Source organism: Bombina bombina, chromosome 4 (genome assembly GCF_027579735.1).
Source record: "Bombina bombina isolate aBomBom1 chromosome 4, aBomBom1.pri, whole genome shotgun sequence".
NCBI lineage: Eukaryota > Metazoa > Chordata > Amphibia > Anura > Bombinatoridae > Bombina > Bombina bombina.
The window spans coordinates 195,917,188-195,938,179 of NC_069502.1; the positions used below are offsets into that span (position 1 = coordinate 195,917,188).

At 39.8% G+C, this 20,992-nt stretch overlaps 1 protein-coding gene across 2 annotated transcripts in view; it reads right to left on the bottom strand.

Annotated features, from left to right (window-relative positions):
- Positions 1–20,992, bottom strand: part of ACP1 (acid phosphatase 1) — a 67,246-nt gene that overhangs the window by 34,967 nt on the left and 11,287 nt on the right. The window contains exons 3-4 of one of the 2 annotated variants that reach the window (XM_053709738.1): positions 20,578–20,691; positions 9,635–9,696 (exon numbers count right to left, since the gene is read on the bottom strand). In XM_053709738.1, coding sequence (XP_053565713.1) covers positions 9,635–9,696; positions 20,578–20,691 — 176 coding nt within the window. Of the gene's footprint in view, positions 1–9,634; positions 9,697–20,577; positions 20,692–20,747; positions 20,862–20,992 lie in introns of both variants that reach the window. The other variant, XM_053709737.1, reaches the window with a different exon arrangement.

Sequence of the window (20,992 nt, forward strand, 5' to 3'; positions counted from 1 at the left end):
AGCCCCAATAAATTTTATCACCAAGCATATATAAAAACGATTAAACATGCCAGCAAATGTTTTATATTGCACTTTTATATTTTATATTTATGTATCTCTGGTAATAAGCCCGATACCAGTCGCTATTAAATCACTGTATTTAGGCTTAACTTACATTAATCCGGTATCAGCAGAATTTTCTAGCAAATTCCATCCCTAGAAATATTTTAACTGCACATACCTTATTGCAGGATAACCTGAACGCCATTCCCCCTCTGAAGTTACCTCACTCCTCAGAATATGTGAGAACGGCAGTGGATCTTAGTTACTTCTGCTAAGATCATAGAACACGCAGGCAGATTCTTCTTCTAATGCTGCCTGAGAGAAAAATAGTACACTCCGGTACCATTTAAAAATAACAAACTTTTGATTGAAGAAAAAAAAACAACTAACTATAATACACCACTCTCCTCTTACTACCTCCATCTTTGTTGAGAGTTGCAAGAGAATGACTGGATATGGCAGTGAGGGGAGGAGCTATATAGCAGATCTGCTGTGGGTGATCCTCTTGCAACTTCCTGTTGGGAAGGAGAATATCCCACAAGTAATGGATGATCCGTGGACTGGATACACTTAACAAGAGCATACATCTATCTCCAACTATCTATGAGATAAGAATAGATTGTTACACTAAGAGAGAGTGTTGATTATCAGCACAATATTACCGATTTACCCACACTTTACAAATCCACTAGATATATTCTGATGCCAGTATTAATTTGGCATACTGTGGATTCTTAACTTCAGTGATTAACTAACATGAGTACTGTATAGTTGAATGACATCAGACTAGTATCGATACATTATGGATTAAGTATCCATAATATGGTTACATAAGATATTTGATACTCTTTGTATCTTTAACAATTCCTTATTCTTCAGGCTATATGTTGCAGTTACTGACATCTCTGTATATTGTTATTTTCCATATAGGGAAAATAATATAATAGAGAGAATCAGGCATTATCTTTACCCCTTCATTCTCTTGGTTTCCCCCCAAGGACAGGATACGCAGGGAATCTGTAGTTCCAGTTATTCAGCTGGGACTTTGCCATTGCACACTGTACTCCATTACCGTTTACACCAATCATACTGACATAATTCCACCTTATCCAGGTGTTCAACCTGACATCCTTTTACTTTCTGGTACATGGTACTGATCTAATGACTGATAATCCTGTTGATTATAAATACACATCCCAGTATTTTAATATTTTTTTGCATTTTTAATAAAAGTTATGGTTCAAAAATATATTCAAGCGAATTACCTCTTGAGCCCATGTGTGCCTATTTATAAGACATAGCATTAGTATTTCTCTGCTTTGAGTGCTATAAGTGTATTCTTAAATGGTTTTCTTCCCTACCATTTTCCCTGTTGTCTAGTTCACTAGAGCCTGGTGCTTCCAGGAGTGAGCCCTGTTCCAATAGTGTTTCCAATTTATATCTATTATCAAATTTACTCTTAGTATCCTTTATTGAAAAGCAGGTAGGTTAGCTCTAGAGCATGCACGTGTCTAGAGCACTATATGGCAGCAGTATAGCAAGATTACAAGGTTTGCTAGAGCACTAGATGGCCACAGTGTTTGCAGCCATATAGTGCTTCAGACACGTGCACACTATTCTAGGTATGCTCTTCAACAAAATACCAGAGAATACAGCAAACTTGATATTAGTAGTAAATTTGAAAAGAGAGGGGGAAAAAAAACATAATTTATGCTTACCTGATAAATTCCTTTCTTCTGTAGTGTGATCAGTCAACGGGTCATCATTACTTCTGGGATATTACTCCTCCCCAACAGGAAGTGCAAGAGGATTCACCCAGCAGAGCTGCATATAGCTCCTCCCCTCTACGTCACTCCCAGTCATTCGACCAAGGACCAACGAGAAAGGAAAAGCCAAGGGTGAAGTGGTGACTGGAGTATAAATCAAAAAATATTTACCTGCCTTAAAAACAGGGCGGGCCGTGGACTGATCACACTACAGAAGAAAGGAATTTATCAGGTAAGCATAAATTATGTTTTCTTCTGTTAAGTGTGATCAGTCCACGGGTCATCATTACTTCTGGGATACCAATACCAAAGCAAAAGTACACGGATGACGGGAGGGATAGGCAGGCTCTTTATACAGAAGGAACCACTGCCTGAAGAACCTTTCTCCCAAAAATAGCCTCCGATGAAGCAAAAGTGTCAAATTTGTAAAATTTGGAAAAAGTATGAAGCGAAGACCAAGTTGCAGCCTTGCAAATCTGTTCAGAGGCCTCATTCTTGAAGGCCCAAGTGGAAGCCACAGCTCTAGTAGAATGAGCTGTAATTCTTTCAGGAGGCTGCTGTCCAGCAGTCTCATAAGCTAAACGAATTATGCTACGAAGCCAAAAAGAAAGAGAGGTAGCGGAAGCTTTTTGACCTCTCCTCTGCCCAGAGTAAATGACAAACAGAGAAGACGTTTGTCGAAATTCCTTAGTTGCCTGTAAGTAAAATTTTAGAGCACGGACTACATCCAGGTTGTGCAGTAGACGTTCCTTCTTTGAAGAAGGATTTGGGCATAAGGAAGGAACAACAATCTCTTGATTGATATTCCTGTTAGTAACTACCTTAGGTAAGAACCCAGGTTTAGTATGCAGGACTACCTTATCCGAATGAAAAATCAAATAAGGAGAATCACAATGTAAGGCTGATAATTCAGAGACTCTTCGAGCCGAGGAAATAGCCATTAAAAATAGAACTTTCCAAGATAACAACTTTATATCAATGGAATGAAGGGGTTCAAACGGAACGCCCTGTAAAACATTAAGAACAAGGTTTAAACTCCATGGTGGAGCAACAGTTTTAAACACAGGCTTAATTCTGGCCAAAGCCTGACAAAAAGCCTGGACGTCAGGAACTTCTGACAGACGTTTGTGTAACAGAATGGACAGAGCTGAGATCTGTCCCTTTAATGAACTAGCAGATAAACCCTTTTCTAAACCTTCTTGTAGAAAAGACAATATCCTAGGAATCCTAACCTTACTCCAAGAGTAACCTTTGGATTCACACCAATATAGGTATTTACGCCATATCTTATGGTAAATCTTTCTGGTAACAGGTTTCCTAGCCTGTATTAAGGTATCAATAACTGACTCAGAAAATCCACGTCTTGATAAAATCAAGCGTTCAATTTCCAAGCAGTCAGCTTCAGAGAAGTTAGATTTTGATGTTTGAAGGGACCCTGTATCAGAAGGTCCTGTTTCAGAGGTAGAGACCAAGGTGGACAGGATGACATGTCCACCAGGTCTGCATACCAAGTCCTGCGTGGCCACGCAGGTGCTATTAGAATCACTGATGCTCTCTCTTGTTTGATTCTGGCAATCAATCGAGGAAGCAACGGGAAGGGTGGAAAAACGTAAGCCATCCTGAAGTCCCAAGGTGCTGTCAGAGCATCTATCAGGACTGCTCCTGGATCCCTGGATCTGGACCCGTAACGAGGAAGCTTGGCGTTCTGTTGAGACGCCATGAGATCTATCTCTGGTTTGCCCCAACGTCGAAGTATTTGGGCAAAGACCTCCGGATGAAGTTCCCACTCCCCCGGATGAAAAGTCTGACGACTTAAGAAATCCGCCTCCCAGTTCTCCACTCCCGGGATGTGGATTGCTGACAGGTGGCAAGAGTGAGACTCTGCCCAGCAAATTATCTTTGATACTTCCATCATAGCTAGGGAGCTTCTTGTCCCTCCCTGATGGTTGATGTAAGCTACAGTCGTGATGTTGTCCGACTGAAACCTGATGAACCCCCGAGTTGTCAACTGGGGCCAAGCCAGGAGGGCATTGAGAACTGCTCTCAATTCCAGAATGTTTATTGGCAGGAGACTCTCCTCCTGACTCCATTGTCCCTGAGCCTTCAGAGAATTCCAGACGGCACCCCAACCTAGAAGGCTGGCGTCTGTTGTTACAATTGTCCAGTCTGGTCTGCTGAATGGCATCCCCCTGGACAGATGTGGCCGAGAAAGCCACCATAGAAGAGAATTTCTGGTCTCTTGATCCAGATTCAGAGACGGGGATAAGTCTGAGTAATCCCCATTCCACTGACTTAGCATGCACAGTTGCAGTGGTCTGAGGTGTAAGCGTGCAAAGGGTACTATGTCCATTGCCGCTACCATTAAGCCGATTACCTCCATGCATTGAGCCACTGACGGGTGTTGAATGGAATGAAGGGTGCGGCAAGCACTTTGAAGTCTTGTTAGCCTGTCCTCTGTCAGGTAAATCTTCATTTCTACAGAATCTATAAGAGTCCCCAGGAAGGGAACTCTTGTGAGTGGAACGAGTGAACTTTTCTTTTCGTTCACCTTCCATCCATGTGACCTTAGAAATGCCAGCACTAACTCTGTATGAGACTTGGCAGTTTGAAAGCTTGAAGCTTGTATCAGAATGTCGTCTAGGTATGGAGCTACCGAGATTCCCCGCGGTCTTAGTACCGCCAGAAGAGCACCCAGAACCTTTGTGAAGATTCTTGGAGCTGTAGCCAATCCGAATGGAAGAGCCACAAACTGGTAATGCCTGTCTAGGAAGGCAAACCTTAGGTACCGATAATGATCTTTGTGAATCGGTATGTGAAGGAAAGCATCTTTTAAATCTACAGTGGTCATGTATTGACCCTCTTGGATCATAGGTAAAATTGTCCGAATAGTCTCCATCTTGAACGATGGAACTCTTAGGAATTTGTTTAGGATCTTTAAGTCCAGGATTGGTCTGAAAGTTCCCTCTTTTTTGGGAACCACAAACAGATTTGAGTAAAACCCCTGTCCCTGTTCCGATCGTGGAACTGGATGGATTACTCCCATTAACAAGAGCTCTTGTACGCAGCGTAGAAACGCCTCTTTCTTTGTCTGGATTGTTGACAATCTTGACAGATGAAATCTCTCTCTTGGAGGAGAGTATTTGAAGTCCAGAAGGTATCCCTGAGATATTATCTCTAGCGCCCAGGGATCCTGAACATCTCTTGCCCAAGCCTGGGCGAAGAGAGAAAGTCTGCCCCCCTCTAGATCCGATCCCGGATCGGGGGCCCTCAATTCATGCTGTTTTAGGGGCAGCAGCAGGTTTCCTAGTCTGCTTGCCCTTGTTCCAGGACTGGTTAGGTTTCCAGCCTTGTCTGTAGCGAGCAACAGCTCCTTCCTGTTTTGGTGCAGAGGAAGTTGATGCTGCTCCTGCTTTGAAATTACGAAAGGAACGAAAATTAGACTGTCTAGTCTTGGCTTTGGCTTTGTCCTGAGGCAGGGCATGGCCTTTACCTCCTGTAATGTCAGCGATAATCTCTTTCAACCCGGGCCCGAATAAGGTCTGCCCTTTGAAAGGTATATTAAGCAATTTAGACTTAGAAGTAACATCAGCTGACCAGGATTTTAGCCACAGCGCCCTGCGTGCCTGAATGGCTAATCCTGAATTTTTCGCCGTAAGTTTAGTAAGATGTACTACGGCCTCCGAAATTAATGAATTAGCTAGTTTAAGGACTCTAAGCCTGTCCGTAATGTCGTCCAGAGTAGCTGAACCAATGTTCTCTTCCAGAGACTCAATCCAGAATGCCGCTGCAGCCGTGATCGGCGCAATGCATGCAAGGGGTTGCAATATAAAACCTTGTTGAACAAACATTTTCTTAAGGTAACCCTCTAACTTTTTATCCATTGGATCTGAAAAAGCACAGCTATCCTCCACCGGGATAGTGGTACGCTTAGCTAAGGTAGAAACTGCTCCCTCCACCTTAGGGACCGTTTGCCATAAGTCCCTTGTGGTGGCGTCTATTGGAAACATTTTTCTAAATATCGGAGGGGGTGAGAACGGCACACCGGGTCTATCCCACTCCTTAGTAACAATTTCAGTAAGTCTCTTAGGTATAGGAAAAACCTCAGTACTCGTCGGTACCGCAAAATATTTATCCAACCTACACATTTTCTCTGGTATTGCAACTGTGTTACAATCATTCAGAGCCGCTAACACCTCCCCTAGTAATACACGGAGGTTTTCCAGTTTAAATTTAAAATTTGAAATATCTGAATCCAGTCTGTTTGGATCAGAACCGTCACCCACAGAATGAAGTTCTCCGTCCTCATGTTCTGCCACCTGTGACGCAGTGTCTGACATGGCCCTAATATTATCAGCGCACTCTGTTCTCACCCCAGAGTGATCACGCTTACCTCTTAGTTCTGGTAATTTAGCCAAAACCTCAGTCATAACAGTAGCCATATCCTGTAATGTGATTTGTAATGGCCGCCCAGATGTACTCGGCGCTACAATATCACGCACCTCCCTCTGAGCGGGAGATGTAGGTACTGACACGTGAGGCGAGTTAGTCGGCATAACTCTCCCCTCGTTGTTTGGTGAAATTTGTTCAATTTGTACAGATTGACTTTTATTTAAAGTAGCATCAATACAGTTAGTACATAAATTTCTATTGGGCTCCACTTTGGCATTGCAACAAATGACACAGGTATCATCCTCTGAATCAGACATGTTTAACACACTAGCAAATAAACTTGCAACTTGGAAATACAATTCAATTAGAATAATATTAAAATGTACTGTGCCTTTAAGAAGCACAGAAGATCTATGACAGTTGAAAATTAATAAATTGAAACAGTTATAGCCTCAATCCTTGTAAACAACACAACTTTAGCAAAGGTTTAATCCCATTAGCAAAGATAACAAATTCTGAAAGCAGGAAACAAATTACAGAATAAACGTTTTTTATCTCAGTCAAACTATAATTCTCACAGCTCTGCTGAGAGAAATTACCTCCCTCAAAATAAGTTTTGAAGACCCCTGAGCTCTGTAGAGATGAACCGGATCATGCAGGGAATACAATGAGTTGCTGACTGAAATATTTGATGCATAGAAAAAGCGCCAAAAAACGGCCCCTCCCCCTCACACACAGCAGTGAGGGAGAACAGAAACTGTCAGAAAAACAGATTAAGCAACTGCCAAGTGGAAAAATAGTGCCCAAACATTTATTCACACAGTACCTCAGCAAATGAAAACGATTTTACATTCCAGCAAAAACGTTAAACATAATCTCTAGTTATTAAACAGCTTTATGTATTTCTTACAGTGTAATTCTAGTGAAGTACCATTCCCCAGAATACTGAAGTGTAAAGTATACATACATGACATTATATCGGTATGGCAGGATTTTCTCATCAATTCCATTGTCAGAAAATAAAAACTGCTACATACCTCTATGCAGATTCATCTGCCCGCTGTCCCCTGATCTGAAGTTTACCTCACTCCTCAGATGGCCGAGAACAGCAATATGATCTTAACTACTCCGGCTAAAATCATAGCAAAACTCTGGTAGATTCTTCTTCAAACTCTGCCAGAGAGGTAATAACACACTCCGGTGCTATTTTAAAATAACAAACTTTTGATTGAAGATATAAAACTAAGTATAATCACCATAGTCCTCTCACACATCCTATCTAGTCGTTGGGTGCAAGAGAATGACTGGGAGTGACGTAGAGGGGAGGAGCTATATGCAGCTCTGCTGGGTGAATCCTCTTGCACTTCCTGTTGGGGAGGAGTAATATCCCAGAAGTAATGATGACCCGTGGACTGATCACACTTAACAGAAGAAAAGGGTATATTCTGTATCAAAGAAAAATGGTTGGGGTTCATGTCTCTTTAGGAACATAGAAAACATCTAATTTTCACATAAGCATCTCTCTGGAAGATGCTGGAACCATTGCAATTCAAGTGCAGGGGAGCAGTGCAGTTGAGGGCTTTGTATGTCAGAGTGAGAATTTTGTTTTTGATCCTCGAGGCAAGAGGAAGCCAGTGAAGGGATTGGCAGAGAGGAGCAGCAGATGAAGAGAGACGTGTAAGGAAGATGAGTCTGGCAGAGGCATTCATTATGGATTGTAAAGGAGCTAGGCAGCAGGTGGGGAGACCAGAGAGAACAGAGGTGCAGTAATCAAGGCGGGAAAGAAAGAGTGGATTAAAATCTTAGTTGTGTCTTGTGTAAGGAAGTGTCTAATTTTGGATATGTTTTTAAGGTGGAAGCGGCAGGCTTTAGCCAAGCACTGAATGCGAGGAATGAAGGAAAGATCTGAGTCAAATGTGACCCAGAGACATCGGGCATGCGGGGTAGGGGTAATGATGGAGTTGTCGACAGTTAGAGATATTGGGGGTGGAAATTTTGGAAGAAGGGGGGAAAATGAGGAGCTCAGTTTTGGAGAGATTTAGCTTGATGTAGTGAGAGGACATCCAGGAAGAGATGTGAGAAAGACAGTTAGTGACACGGGTTAGCAAGGAAAGAGATAGGTCTGGTACAGAGAAGTAGACATGGGTGTCATCGGCATACAAATGATATTGGAAACCCTGGGACTTTATTAGGGAACCTAGTGATGACGTATAGATTGAGAAGAGAAGGGGACCGAGGACAGAGCCTAGTGGTACTCCGACAGAAAGTGGTGACGGGGCAGCAGAGGCCCCAGCGAAGGCTACACTGAAGGTACGGTTTGACAGATAGGAAGAGAGCCACGACAGGGCTGTGTCACAGATGCCGAAGGATTGGAGGGTTTGGAGCAAAAGAGGGTGGTCGACAGTGTCAAAGGCTGCGGACAGATCAAGGAGGATAAGCAGAGAGAAGTGGCCTTTTGATTTTGCTGTAAGTAGGTCGTTGGTGACCTTAACAATAGCCGTCTCTGTGTAGTGATAGGGACGAAATCCAGATTGCAGCGGGTCAAGAAGGGAGTTTAAGGAAATGGGATAGGCGTGCATATACTAGTTTTTCGAGAAGCTTTGATGCAAGAGGGAGGAGGGAAATAGGGCGGTAGTTGGATGGGGAGGTAGGATCAAGGGAAGGTTTTTTTGAGGATAGGTGTGACCAGTGCATGTTTCATCGATGAGGGAAATGTACCAGTGCTGAGGGAGAGGTTGAAAATGTGTGTTAGTATAGGGGTAAGGGTGGCAGAGAGGGAAGGGAGTAGCTGTGAGGGGATAGGGTCAAGGGGACAGGTAGTGAGGTGAGAGCGCAGTATAAGTGCCGAAACTTCTTCCTCAGTAACAGGGGAGAATGAACTAAGTTTCAGGTTATGAGGGTTGTGGTTGAGTGAGAGCATGTGAGGGGGGGAGAGAATGGAATTATGTTGAGAGCTGATTTCATGTCTGATGGAGTCAATTTTGTTAATGAAGTGACTGGCAAAGTCTTGAGCTGACAGACAAGTTGTATTAGGAAGTGGGGGAGGGCGGAGGAGAGTATTGAAAGTGGAGAACAGATGTTTTGGGTTTCAAGAAAGATTAGAGATAAGAGTAGAATAGTAGGAGTTAAAGATGAATTTGTAATGAAGAAAATCAGCTGAACTCCATGATTTTCTCCAGTGCCGTTCAGCAGTAACGGCTCTGATTAAGTCACAAATGTGATTAGGTCTGAATAACAAAGGGTTTCTTTTTCTGGTTCTCAGTGCTTATTTTTTAACCCTTTAAGGACACAGCTTTCAGTTTGCTCAATTGTTTTATGACAGAAAAATTCCGTCATATGTCCTTAAGAGGTTAAAGCAGAAATTGATAAATTGTTTTATAGCAGCCAACCAGACGTTAAACGTTGGAAAAACATTGAAAAGAAAAAAACGTACATACCTTAGATTACTTTCATCCATGCACAATATATAGTCATATGAAAGGAAGTCATCCTTTGTAATCTGCATTTAGAAAGAAAAGATTTAGATGGATTCAGAACTTTTGTAACAGCGAATTTATGACAAAAAGATTAGCGCAGTAACAAAAGAAGACCACGCTCTATATACAAATAAAACTCAATTTATTAAGGATATTTAAAACAAAAGATGACAAAGCCACCCTATACAAAAAGACTGAAAGATGCGCAGCACAGTCGGCTTACGCGTTTTGGCAATCTGCCGCAATCATACCCTGCCATGTGCACACCCTCAGTGACTTAAAGAAATTAAAACCACCTGATTGGTTAACAAAAAAGTGAATCACAGTCGTATCACGTGTTCAGCCGGTATAGTTTAATGCATAGTACACAAGGAAAATACAAGATAATCAGCGATTGGTTATATTCATATTCAATAACTGTACTACATCTGTCACAAATAGATTTGGACATGGGATCACTGGAAATGTATATAGCTATAAGATGGACTATCTATGCATATACGTTATAACTCATGACTATATCAACAAAGACGTGTTTGTAATAAACAATCCTGTCAAAGTCTATACAAAACACTCCTAGTTACTCAATATAGGTCTGGTGTGAAAAATAGAGTGAGTTAGTGTACCTAAGACACACTGGAAATTGCAAGAATACTAGACTAAATACACTGACCTAACAAAGGCATACTAAAAAATTTAATTACAGTGAAAGTTGAGAAAATCTTTTGGAAAAGTACACTAAATGTACAAGCTGAGAGTTATGCAAGTAATCAGCAAAACCCACTACTTGGTATAAGAAACCTAGTATGTGAATATTAGAATATTGAAGCGGTTAGTGTTAGTGTATACATGATCTAAAATTAGTTAGTCCCAATAGTTGATAATGTCGTATCTCGCGTTAAGGCCCTCTGGATACCTTGTTCTCAATTTAACCATCCCAAAAATTTCTCTCTTAGCTAGGAGCTTGTCCATATAACCCCCTCTTAGGCATCTTAACTTCCGCAATGGCACACCATTTAAGGGTATTTAGATTACTATTGTGTATTTCCACAAAGTGACAAACTAGGGGGTGGATAACTTGTCCCTGCTAATGGTAGAGAGATGCGCACGGATCCTAAATTTGATATCTCTAGTGGTGAGACCTATGTATTGAACCCGACATGCGTCACTTGAGCATGTAAATAACATGAGTGGACATACAATTTATACATTATTTAATGGGAAAATTTTCGCTCGTTATGAACGAATTGAATTCTTTTGTCCTCTCTAGGTATTCACATGGTCTACATTTTCTGTGACCACATCCATACATTCCTGTACTGGTAAGCCAGGAACTATTAGTAGATTGTTCCTGTCTTAATTGTGTAGGCGATAAAATGGATCCTAAGGTTGGACACTTTCTGGAACTACATCTGAATCCCTGTTTGACAATATCTGTCAGCTTGTCGTCTGCAGCTAGAATTGGAAAATGTTTAACTATTTTCGCTATTTGAGGAAACTGTATACTGTAACTGGTTACAAAGTTAACACCTTTAAATGTTTTTGTATTATCCTTGTTGGAACCCTTTAATAAAAGTTAGTTCTCTGTTTCAATTCTATTTGTGTTCTAGCTGAAACTATGGGTACCCCCTGTCTCTCAGTCTGACCTCCAAATCATTGGCTTGTAATTTTGAATTAATCGCTACTAGAGCAATTTCTCTTTAAGCGGGTAAATTCCCCTTTAGCCACAGCTGTATGTCTGGGATGGCAGCTCTACCCATGTAATAAAGAGTTCCCAGTAATAGGCTTCCTATAAACTTTAGTAACTATCCTCCCATCCCTAGATCCAGTAAGGGATGACTCCAGATAGTTAATGACAGAAGTATTGCTCTCAAATGTAAAACTGAGCCCAATCTGATTATTGTTAAGATAATTAACAAAAAGGCAAGATCTTATCTCTCGAGTCACTCCATATAAATAGGTCATCGATGTACCTCCTGTACATCAATATATCATTTTTGAACGGGTTTCTATCGCCAAAGATGTGGAAAAATTCCCACCAATCTAAAAACATTGCAGTTCCACATCTTTGGAGATAGAAAACCCCTGAAACTGAAAAAAAATTGTGGGTGAGCAAACATTTAGTGATCCTCAGAATACATTTTTGAAATTCAATTGTATATTCTGTAAAAGATTGTAAAAATAGATCTATTGCCTTAATGCCCTCCTCATGGGGTATTGTGGAATAAAGTGACACTGCGTCCACTATGACCAAGCCGTTAGTATCTTTCCATTCCTATTTCAATAGAATTATTAGACCTTTATATGAAAGCCCAAAGTTGACTTTTGTTTTGGTTTAAAGCCTTCATGATCTTTTCTCTTCTTTCATGCTAAATATAATCAATCTATTGTTTGCATGACTAACTATACAATGGTGCTGTCTTTAATTGTCAGAAACAAAATCATTTTTAAAACAGGCCGGAAGGGAAAAAAAAAAAAAGAAAAAAAAAAAAAGGAGGAATTGTATACTTATGAATATACGATACTAAAAAAGTATGATCTATGGTTGCGCTCCCCTAATTTAATTTGAAATGCTCACTCATGAACATTGCTAACTCCCCTGATGAAACTATCACACATCTTTCTTCATTCAAGCTAAACACAACTCTGTTAACTGCAGGATAAAACGGTAGTCAGCTCAAACACCAGTTTTGCATACAAGAAAAGTACTGTCAAATAAGTATGTACACCATAACAGCTCTGACTGCGGTTTAGCTGGCTTTATATAGGGTCTCCTATAGTAAGGAGGGGATTTGAAGAATGTGCACATCTAGCCCTAGGTCAGGGCCTGGCAAATCTAGAAAGCCATCTTATTGTATTTTCTCAATTATAATAATGTAAAACAGACTAAATACTTAAAGGGGCAGTCTAGTATAAATTAAACTCATTATTCAGATAGTACTTTTAATTTTAATCAACTTTCCAATTTACTTTTATCATCAAATTTGCTTTTTTCTCATGGTATTCTTAGTTTAAACTAAACATAGGTAGGCTCATATGCTAATTTCTAAGCCTTTGAGGGCTGCCTCTTATCACATGCTTTGTAAATTTCTTTTCAACACAAAGAGACAGAAAGTACACGTGGGCTATATAGATAACACTGTGTTCAGGCACAGGGAGTTATTTAAGATTTAGCACAAAACAATGCTAAATTTAAGACAATATATAATAAACAGTCACAGTCATGTGATCAGGGGGCTGGAAGAAGGTTCCTAGATACAAGGTAATCACAGAGGTAAAAAGTATATTAATATAACTGTGTTGGTTATGAAAAACTGGGGAATGGGTAATAAAGGGATTATCTATCTTTTAAAACAATAAAAATTCTATGGTAGACTGTCCCTTTAAAATATTCTTCATTATTATAGTGAAACATAAAAGGAAACTAGTGATGCACCGAAATGGAAATTCTGGACCGAAACCGAAAATCCGGGATGCACTTGGCCGAAAAGTTTTTTTAGTTTTTTTTATTGCATAATTAGAGCCAATAAAAAAAGCCCATACTTTTATTGAAAGTAACACACTAAAATTGGACAAAAAAACATAATTTATGTAAGAACTTACCTGATAAATTCATTTCTTTCATATTAGCAAGAGTCCATGAGCTAGTGACGTATGGGATATACATTCCTACCAGGAGGGGCAAAGTTTCCCAAACCTCAAAATGCCTATAAATACACCCCCACCACACCCACAATTCAGTTTAACGAATAGCCAAGAAGTGGGGTGATAAAAAAGTGCGAAAGCATATAAAATAAGGAATTGGAATAATTGTGCTTTATACAAAATCAAAACCACCACAAAAAAAGGGCGGGCCTCATGGACTCTTGCTAATATGAAAGAAATGAATTTATCAGGTAAGTTCTTACATAAATTATGTTTTCTTTCATGTAATTAGCAAGAGTCCATGAGCTAGTGACGTATGGGATAATGACTACCCAAGATGTGGATCTTTCCACACAAGAGTCACTAGAGAGGGAGGGATAAAATAAAGACAGCCAATTCCTGCTGAAAATAATCCACACCCAAAATAAAGTTTAACGAAAAACATAAGCAGAAGATTCAAACTGAAACCGCTGCCTGAAGTACTTTTCTACCAAAAACTGCTTCAGAAGAAGAAAATACATCAAAATGGTAGAATTTAGTAAAAGTATGCAAAGAGGACCAAGTTGCTGCTTTGCAAATCTGGTCAACCGAAGCTTCATTCCTAAACGCCCAGGAAGTAGAAACTGACCTAGTAGAATGAGCTGTAATTCTCTGAGGCGGAGTTTTACCCGACTCAACATAGGCAAGATGAATTAAAGATTTCAACCAAGATGCCAAAGAAATGGCAGAAGCTTTCTGGCCTTTTCTAGAACCGGAAAAGATAACAAATAAACTAGAAGTCTTACGGAAAGATTTCGTAGCTTCAACATAATATTTCAAAGCTCTAACAACATCCAAAGAATGTAACGATTTCTCCTTAAAATTCTTAGGATTAGGACATAATGAAGGAACCACAATTTCTCTACTAATGTTGTTGGAATTCACAACTTTAGGTAAAAATTCAAAAGAAGTTCGCAACACCGCCTTATCCTGATGAAAAATCAGAAAAGGAGACTCACAAGAAAGAGCAGATAATTCAGAAACTCTTCTGGCAGAAGAGATGGCCAAAAGGAACAAAACTTTCCAAGAAAGTAATTTAATGTCCAATGAATGCATAGGTTCAAACGGAGGAGCTTGAAGAGCTCCCAGAACCAAATTCAAACTCCAAGGAGGAGAAATTGACTTAATGACAGGTTTTATACGAACCAAAGCTTGTACAAAAGAATGAATATCAGGAAGAATAGCAATCTTTCTGTGAAAAAGAACAGAAAGAGCAGAGATTTGTCCTTTCAAAGAACTTGCGGACAAACCCTTATCTAAACCATCCTGAAGAAACTGTAAAATTCTCGGTATTCTAAAAGAATGCCAGGAAAAATGATGAGAAAGACACCAAGAAATATAAGTCTTCCAGACTCTATAATATATCTCTCTGGATACAGATTTACGAGCCTGTAACATAGTATTAATCACAGAGTCAGAGAAACCTCTTTGACCAAGAATCAAGCGTTCAATCTCCATACCTTTAAATTTAAGGATTTCAGATCCTGATGGAAAAAAGGACCTTGTGACAGAAGGTCTGGTCTTAACGGAAGAGTCCACGGTTGGCAAGAGGCCATCCGGACAAGATCCGCATACCAAAACCTGTGAGGCCATGCCGGAGCTACCAGCAGAACAAACGAGCATTCCTTCAGAATCTTGGAGATTACTCTTGGAAGAAGAACTAGAGGCGGAAAGATATAGGCAGGATGATACTTCCAAGGAAGTGATAATGCATCCACTGCCTCCGCCTGAGGATCCCGGGATCTGGACAGATACCTGGGAAGTTTCTTGTTTAGATGGGACGCCATCAGATCTATTTCTGGAAGTTCCCACATTTGAACAATCTGAAGAAATACCTCTGGGTGAAGAGACCATTCGCCCGGATGCAACGTTTGGCGACTGAGATAATCCGCTTCCCAATTGTCTACACCTGGGATATGAACCGCAGAGATTAGACAGGAGCTGGATTCCGCCCAAACCAAAATTCGAGATACTTCTTTCATAGCCAGAGGACTGTGAGTCCCTCCTTGATGATTGATGTATGCCACAGTTGTGACATTGTCTGTCTGAAAACAAATGAACGATTCTCTCTTCAGAAGAGGCCAAAACTGAAGAGCTCTGAAAATTGCACGGAGTTCCAAAATATTGATCGGTAATCTCACCTCCTGAGATTCCCAAACTCCTTGTGCCGTCAGAGATCCCCACACAGCTCCCCAACCTGTGAGACTTGCATCTGTTGAAATTACAGTCCAGGTCGGAAGCACAAAAGAAGCCCCCTGAATTAAACGATGGTGATCTGTCCACCATGTTAGAGAGTGTCGAACAATCGGTTTTAAAGATATTAATTGAGATATCTTCGTGTAATCCTTGCACCATTGCTTCAGCATACAGAGCTGAAGAGGTCGCATGTGAAAACGAGCAAAGGGGATCGCGTCCGATGCAGCAGTCATAAGACCTAGAATTTCCATGCATAAGGCTACCGAAGGGAATGATTGTGACTGAAGGTTTCGACAAGCTGCAATCAATTTTAGACGTCTCTTGTCTGTTAAAGACAGAGTCATGGACACTGAATCCATCTGGAAACCCAGAAAGGTTACCCTTGTCTGAGGAATCAAAGAACTTTTTGGTAAATTGATCCTCCAACCATGATCTTGAAGAAACAACACAAGTCGATTCGTATGAGATTCTGCTAAATGTAAAGACTGAGCAAGTACCAAGATATCGTCCAAATAAGGAAATACCACAATACCCTGTTCTCTGATTACAGACAGAAGGGCACCGAGAACCTTTGTAAAAATTCTTGGAGCTGTAGCTAGGCCAAACGGCAGAGCCACAAACTGGTAATGCTTGTCCAGAAAAGAGAATCTCAGGAACTGATAATGATCTGGATGAATCGGAATATGCAGATATGCATCCTGTAAATCTATTGTGGACATATAATTCCCTTGCTGAACAAAAGGTAAGATAGTCCTTACAGTTACCATCTTGAACGTTGGTATCCTTACATAACGATTCAATATTTTTAGATCCAGAACTGGTCTGAAAGAATTCTCCTTCTTTGGTACAATGAAGAGATTTGAATAAAACCCCATCCCCTGTTCCGGAACTGGAACTGGCATAATTACTCCAGTCAACTCTAGATCTGAAACACATTTCAGAAATGCTTGAGCTTTAACTGGATTTACTGGGACACGGGAAAGAAAAAATCTCTTTGCAGGAGGTCTCATCTTGAAACCAATTCTGTACCCTTCTGAAACAATGCTCTGAATCCAAAGATTGTGAACAGAATTGATCCAAATTTCTTTGAAAAAACGTAACCTGCCCCCTACCAGCTGAGCTGGAATGAGGGCCGCACCTTCATGTGGACTTAGAAGCAGGCTTTGCCTTTCTAGCTGGCTTGGATTTATTCCAGACTGGAGATTGTTTCCAAACTGAAACTGCTCCTGAGGATGAAGGATCAGGCTTTTGTTCTTTGTTGAAACGAAAGGAACGAAAACGATTATTAGCCCTGTTTTTACCTTTAGATTTTTTATCCTGTGGTAAAAAAGTTCCTTTCCCACCAGTAACAGTTGAAATAATGGAATCCAACTGAGAACCAAATAATTTGTTACCCTGGAAAGAAATGGAAAGTAAAGTTGATTTAGAAGCCATATCAGCATTCCAAGTTTTAAGCCATAAAGCTCTTCTAGCTAAAATAGCTAGAGACATAAACCTGACATCAACTCTGATAATATCAAAAATGGCATCACAGATAAAATTATTAGCATGCTGAAGAATAATAATATCATGAGAATCACGATGTGTTACTTGTTGCGCTAAAGTTTCCAACCAAAAAGTTGAAGCTGCAGCAACATCAGCCAAAGATATAGCAGGTCTAAGAAGATTACCTGAACACAAATAAGCTTTTCTTAGAAAGGATTCAATTTTCCTATCTAGAGGATCCTTAAACGAAGTACCATCTGACGTAGGAATAGTAGTACGTTTAGCAAGGGTAGAAATAGCCCCATCAACTTTAGGGATCTTGTCCCAAAATTCTAATCTGTCAGACGGCACAGGATATAATTGCTTAAAACGTTTAGAAGGAGTAAATGAATTACCCAAATTATCCCATTCTTTGGAAATTACTGCAGAAATAGCATTAGGAACAGGAAAAACTTCTGGAATAACCACAGGAGCTTTAAATACCTTATCTAAACGTTTAGAATTAGTATCAAGAGGACCAGAATCCTCTATTTCTAAAGCAATTAGTACTTCTTTAAGTAAAGAACGAATAAATTCCATTTTAAATAAATATGAAGATTTATCAGCATCAACCTCAGAGACAGAATCCTCTGAACCAGAGGAATCATCAGAATCAGAATGATGATGTTCATTTAAAAATTCATCTGTAGGGAGAGAAGTTTTAAAAGATTTTTTACGTTTACTAGGAGAAATAACAGACATAGCCTTCTTTATGGATTCAGAAACAAAATCTCTTATATTATCAGGAACATTCTGCACCTTAGATGTTGAAGGAACTGCAACAGGCAATGGTACTTTACTAAAGGAAATATTATCTGCTTTAACAAGTTTGTCATGACAATCAATACAAATAACAGCTGGAGGAATAGCTACCAAAAGTTTACAGCAGATACACTTAGCTTTGGTAGATTCAGCACTAGACAGCGATTTTCCTGTAGTATCTTCTGACTCAGATGCAACGTGAGACATCTTGCAATATGTAAGAGAAAAAACAACATATATATATAAAGCAAAATTTATCAAATTCCTTAAATGACAGTTTCAGGAATGGGAAAAAATGCCAAAGAACAAGCTTCTAGCAACCAGAAGCAATAAAAAATGAAACTTAAATAATGTGGAGACAAAAGCGACGCCCATATTTTTTCGCGCCAAATAAGACGCCCACATTATTTGGCGCCTAAATGCTTTTGGCGCCAAAAATGACGCCACATCCGGAACGCCGACATTTTTGGCGCAAAATAACGTCAAAAAATGACGCAACTTCCGGCGACACGTATGACGCCGGAAACGGAAATAGATTTTTTTGCGCCAAAAAAAGTCCGCGCCAAGAATTACGCAATAAAATGAAGCATTTTCAGCCCCCGCGAGCCTAACAGCCCACAGGGAAGAGTCAAATTTTTGAAGGTAAGAAAAAATGATTAAATCAAATGCATTATCCCAAATATGAAACTGACTGTCTGAAAATAAGGAAAGCTGAACATTCTGAGTCAAGGCAAATAAATGTTTGAATACATATATTTAGAACTTTATAAACAAAGTGCCCAACCATAGCTTAGAGTGTCACAGAAAATAAGATTTACTTACCCCAGGACACTCATCTACATGTTTGTAGAAAGCCAAACCAGTACTGAAACGAGAATCAGCAGAGGTAATGGTATATATAAGAGTATATCGTCGATCTGAAAAGGGAGGTAAGAGATGAATCTCTACGACCGATAACAGAGAACCTATGAAATAGACCCCGTAGAAGGAGATCACTGCATTCAAATAGGCAATACTCTCCTCACATCCCTCTGACATTCACTGCACGCTGAGAGGAAAACCGGGCTCCAACTTGCTGCGGAGCGCATATCAACGTAGAATCTAGCACAAACTTACTTCACCACCTCCATCGGAGGCAAAGTTTGTAAAACTGAATTGTGGGTGTGGTGAGGGGTGTATTTATAGGCATTTTGAGGTTTGGGAAACTTTGCCCCTCCTGGTAGGAATGTATATCCCATACGTCACTAGCTCATGGACTCTTGCTAATTACATGAAAGAAATATCTTTAAACAATATGCTACACAATAATTTTACCAAGAAAAAAAAAAAAAAAAAAACAGGCAAAAAATAATGCCATTTTCGGCCAAAATGTTTCTGCGACCAAAATTTTGGTGCATCCCTACTTAAAACAATTATAAATATCAATATACTGTATTATTCTTCATTTAGTTCTATGTAACAGAATCATATTTAACAGTTTGTTTTTTACCAATTATCCAAATAAAATATAGTCCTAGAAAACTCATATGCAGAACAGCAAGTCAAGTAATAAACTTAAAAAGCAGCTCTAGGCTAGCATCACATTTGAAACATGCTACACAATAATTTTACCGAAAATAACAGGCAAAATAACCGAAAACCGAAACGGCCAAAAATGCCATTTTCGGCCGAAACTTTCTGCGGACCGAAATTTCGGTGCATCCCTAAAGGAAACCACTCTTGTATTCTTAGTTTCCCACTATTTTAAATTTCCCATCACTTTTTGGAGGTCACATAATATTACTATATCAGGCCTCAACAAACTCAGGCACCAGGGAACTACTGGCACCTTAAAATTAGGCCTTGGTGCCCTAGTTCAGTCCCCAAGACACCCATGGATTCCCCCCCCCCCCACACACACTTCTCCCTAATGGCTGCAACCATCTGTACCAAACATTTAGCTTGGTGCAACCGGACCCTTTCTAGGCCTTGCAGCTGTGGATATATATCTTATAGGGATGGCCAAACATTTTTGTTAAGTACTGCCCTACTTTAACAATTAAACTGTTTTTCCTTAAGCATATTTAAAGGAATATGAAACCCATGTTTTTTTCTTTCTTGATTCAGATAGAAAGTTGCTTAAAATTGCATGCTCTAATTTACTCCAACTATCAATTTTTCTTCGTTCTCTTGGCATCTCCCCCCCAATAAAAACAGGACTGTAAGCTTAGGATCCGGCCCATTTTTGGTCCAGAACCCTGGGTAGTGCTTGCTGATTGGTGGCTACATTTAGCCACCAAACAGCAAGCGCTACCCAGGTTCCTGAACCAAAAATGGGCCGGATCCTAAGCTTACATTCCTGTGGGGGTTTTTTCAAATAAAGATACCAAGAGAACAAAGAAAAATTGATAGGAGTAAATTAGGAAGTTGTTTAAAACTGCATGCTCTATCTGAATCATGAAAGACAAAAATTGGGTTTCATATCCCTTTAATGGAATATTTTATACAACTGATTTACACATATTCCTCTGTAAGACCATGAATGTCAAAAACTTCTTAAGAACAAAACAATCACGGTTTGAAATTCAGTCTACTAAATTAGTTTTAGTTAAAGTAAAGCCTTGATCCCAAACATTAATAACAAAGCAAACAACTTAAAACTCTAAAAAAAAAATAAAAAAAATAATAAATAAAAATATAGTATGTGGAAACTGTATTGATTACATCTGCAACTTAGAATAAAATGTGCTATCCTATACCTGTTGAGCTTTATGAGTCGTTTCGGTACCATGGGTTTTTAAGCAGTTTAGGGCCCTTGAATCAGGGGAGCAACCCACGTTCCAGTCAGAAGTAGCAGCACTGTCTATCGCCCACTGCAACACAAAACAATTGAGATGCTTCAATTTAGAAAGAAATCATTGTACAGTACCTGCCTGGCAGTATGACTCATTGATATGCCATGCTTCCTCATGCAGGCTTGGCCTCGATAATCAGGTGGGTTTCCTATTTCATATGTAGAGGTAGCAGCACTGTCTATGTTCCACTAGAAGAAAAAAAAGTTGTCCCTTGTAATGCTATTTCTTAATGGGTAGTTTTTACAGACAAATAATTTGGACTTGCAAACACAAAAAAATAAAAAAAATGTGCTTGATTTAATATATTTTGTTCCTGCAT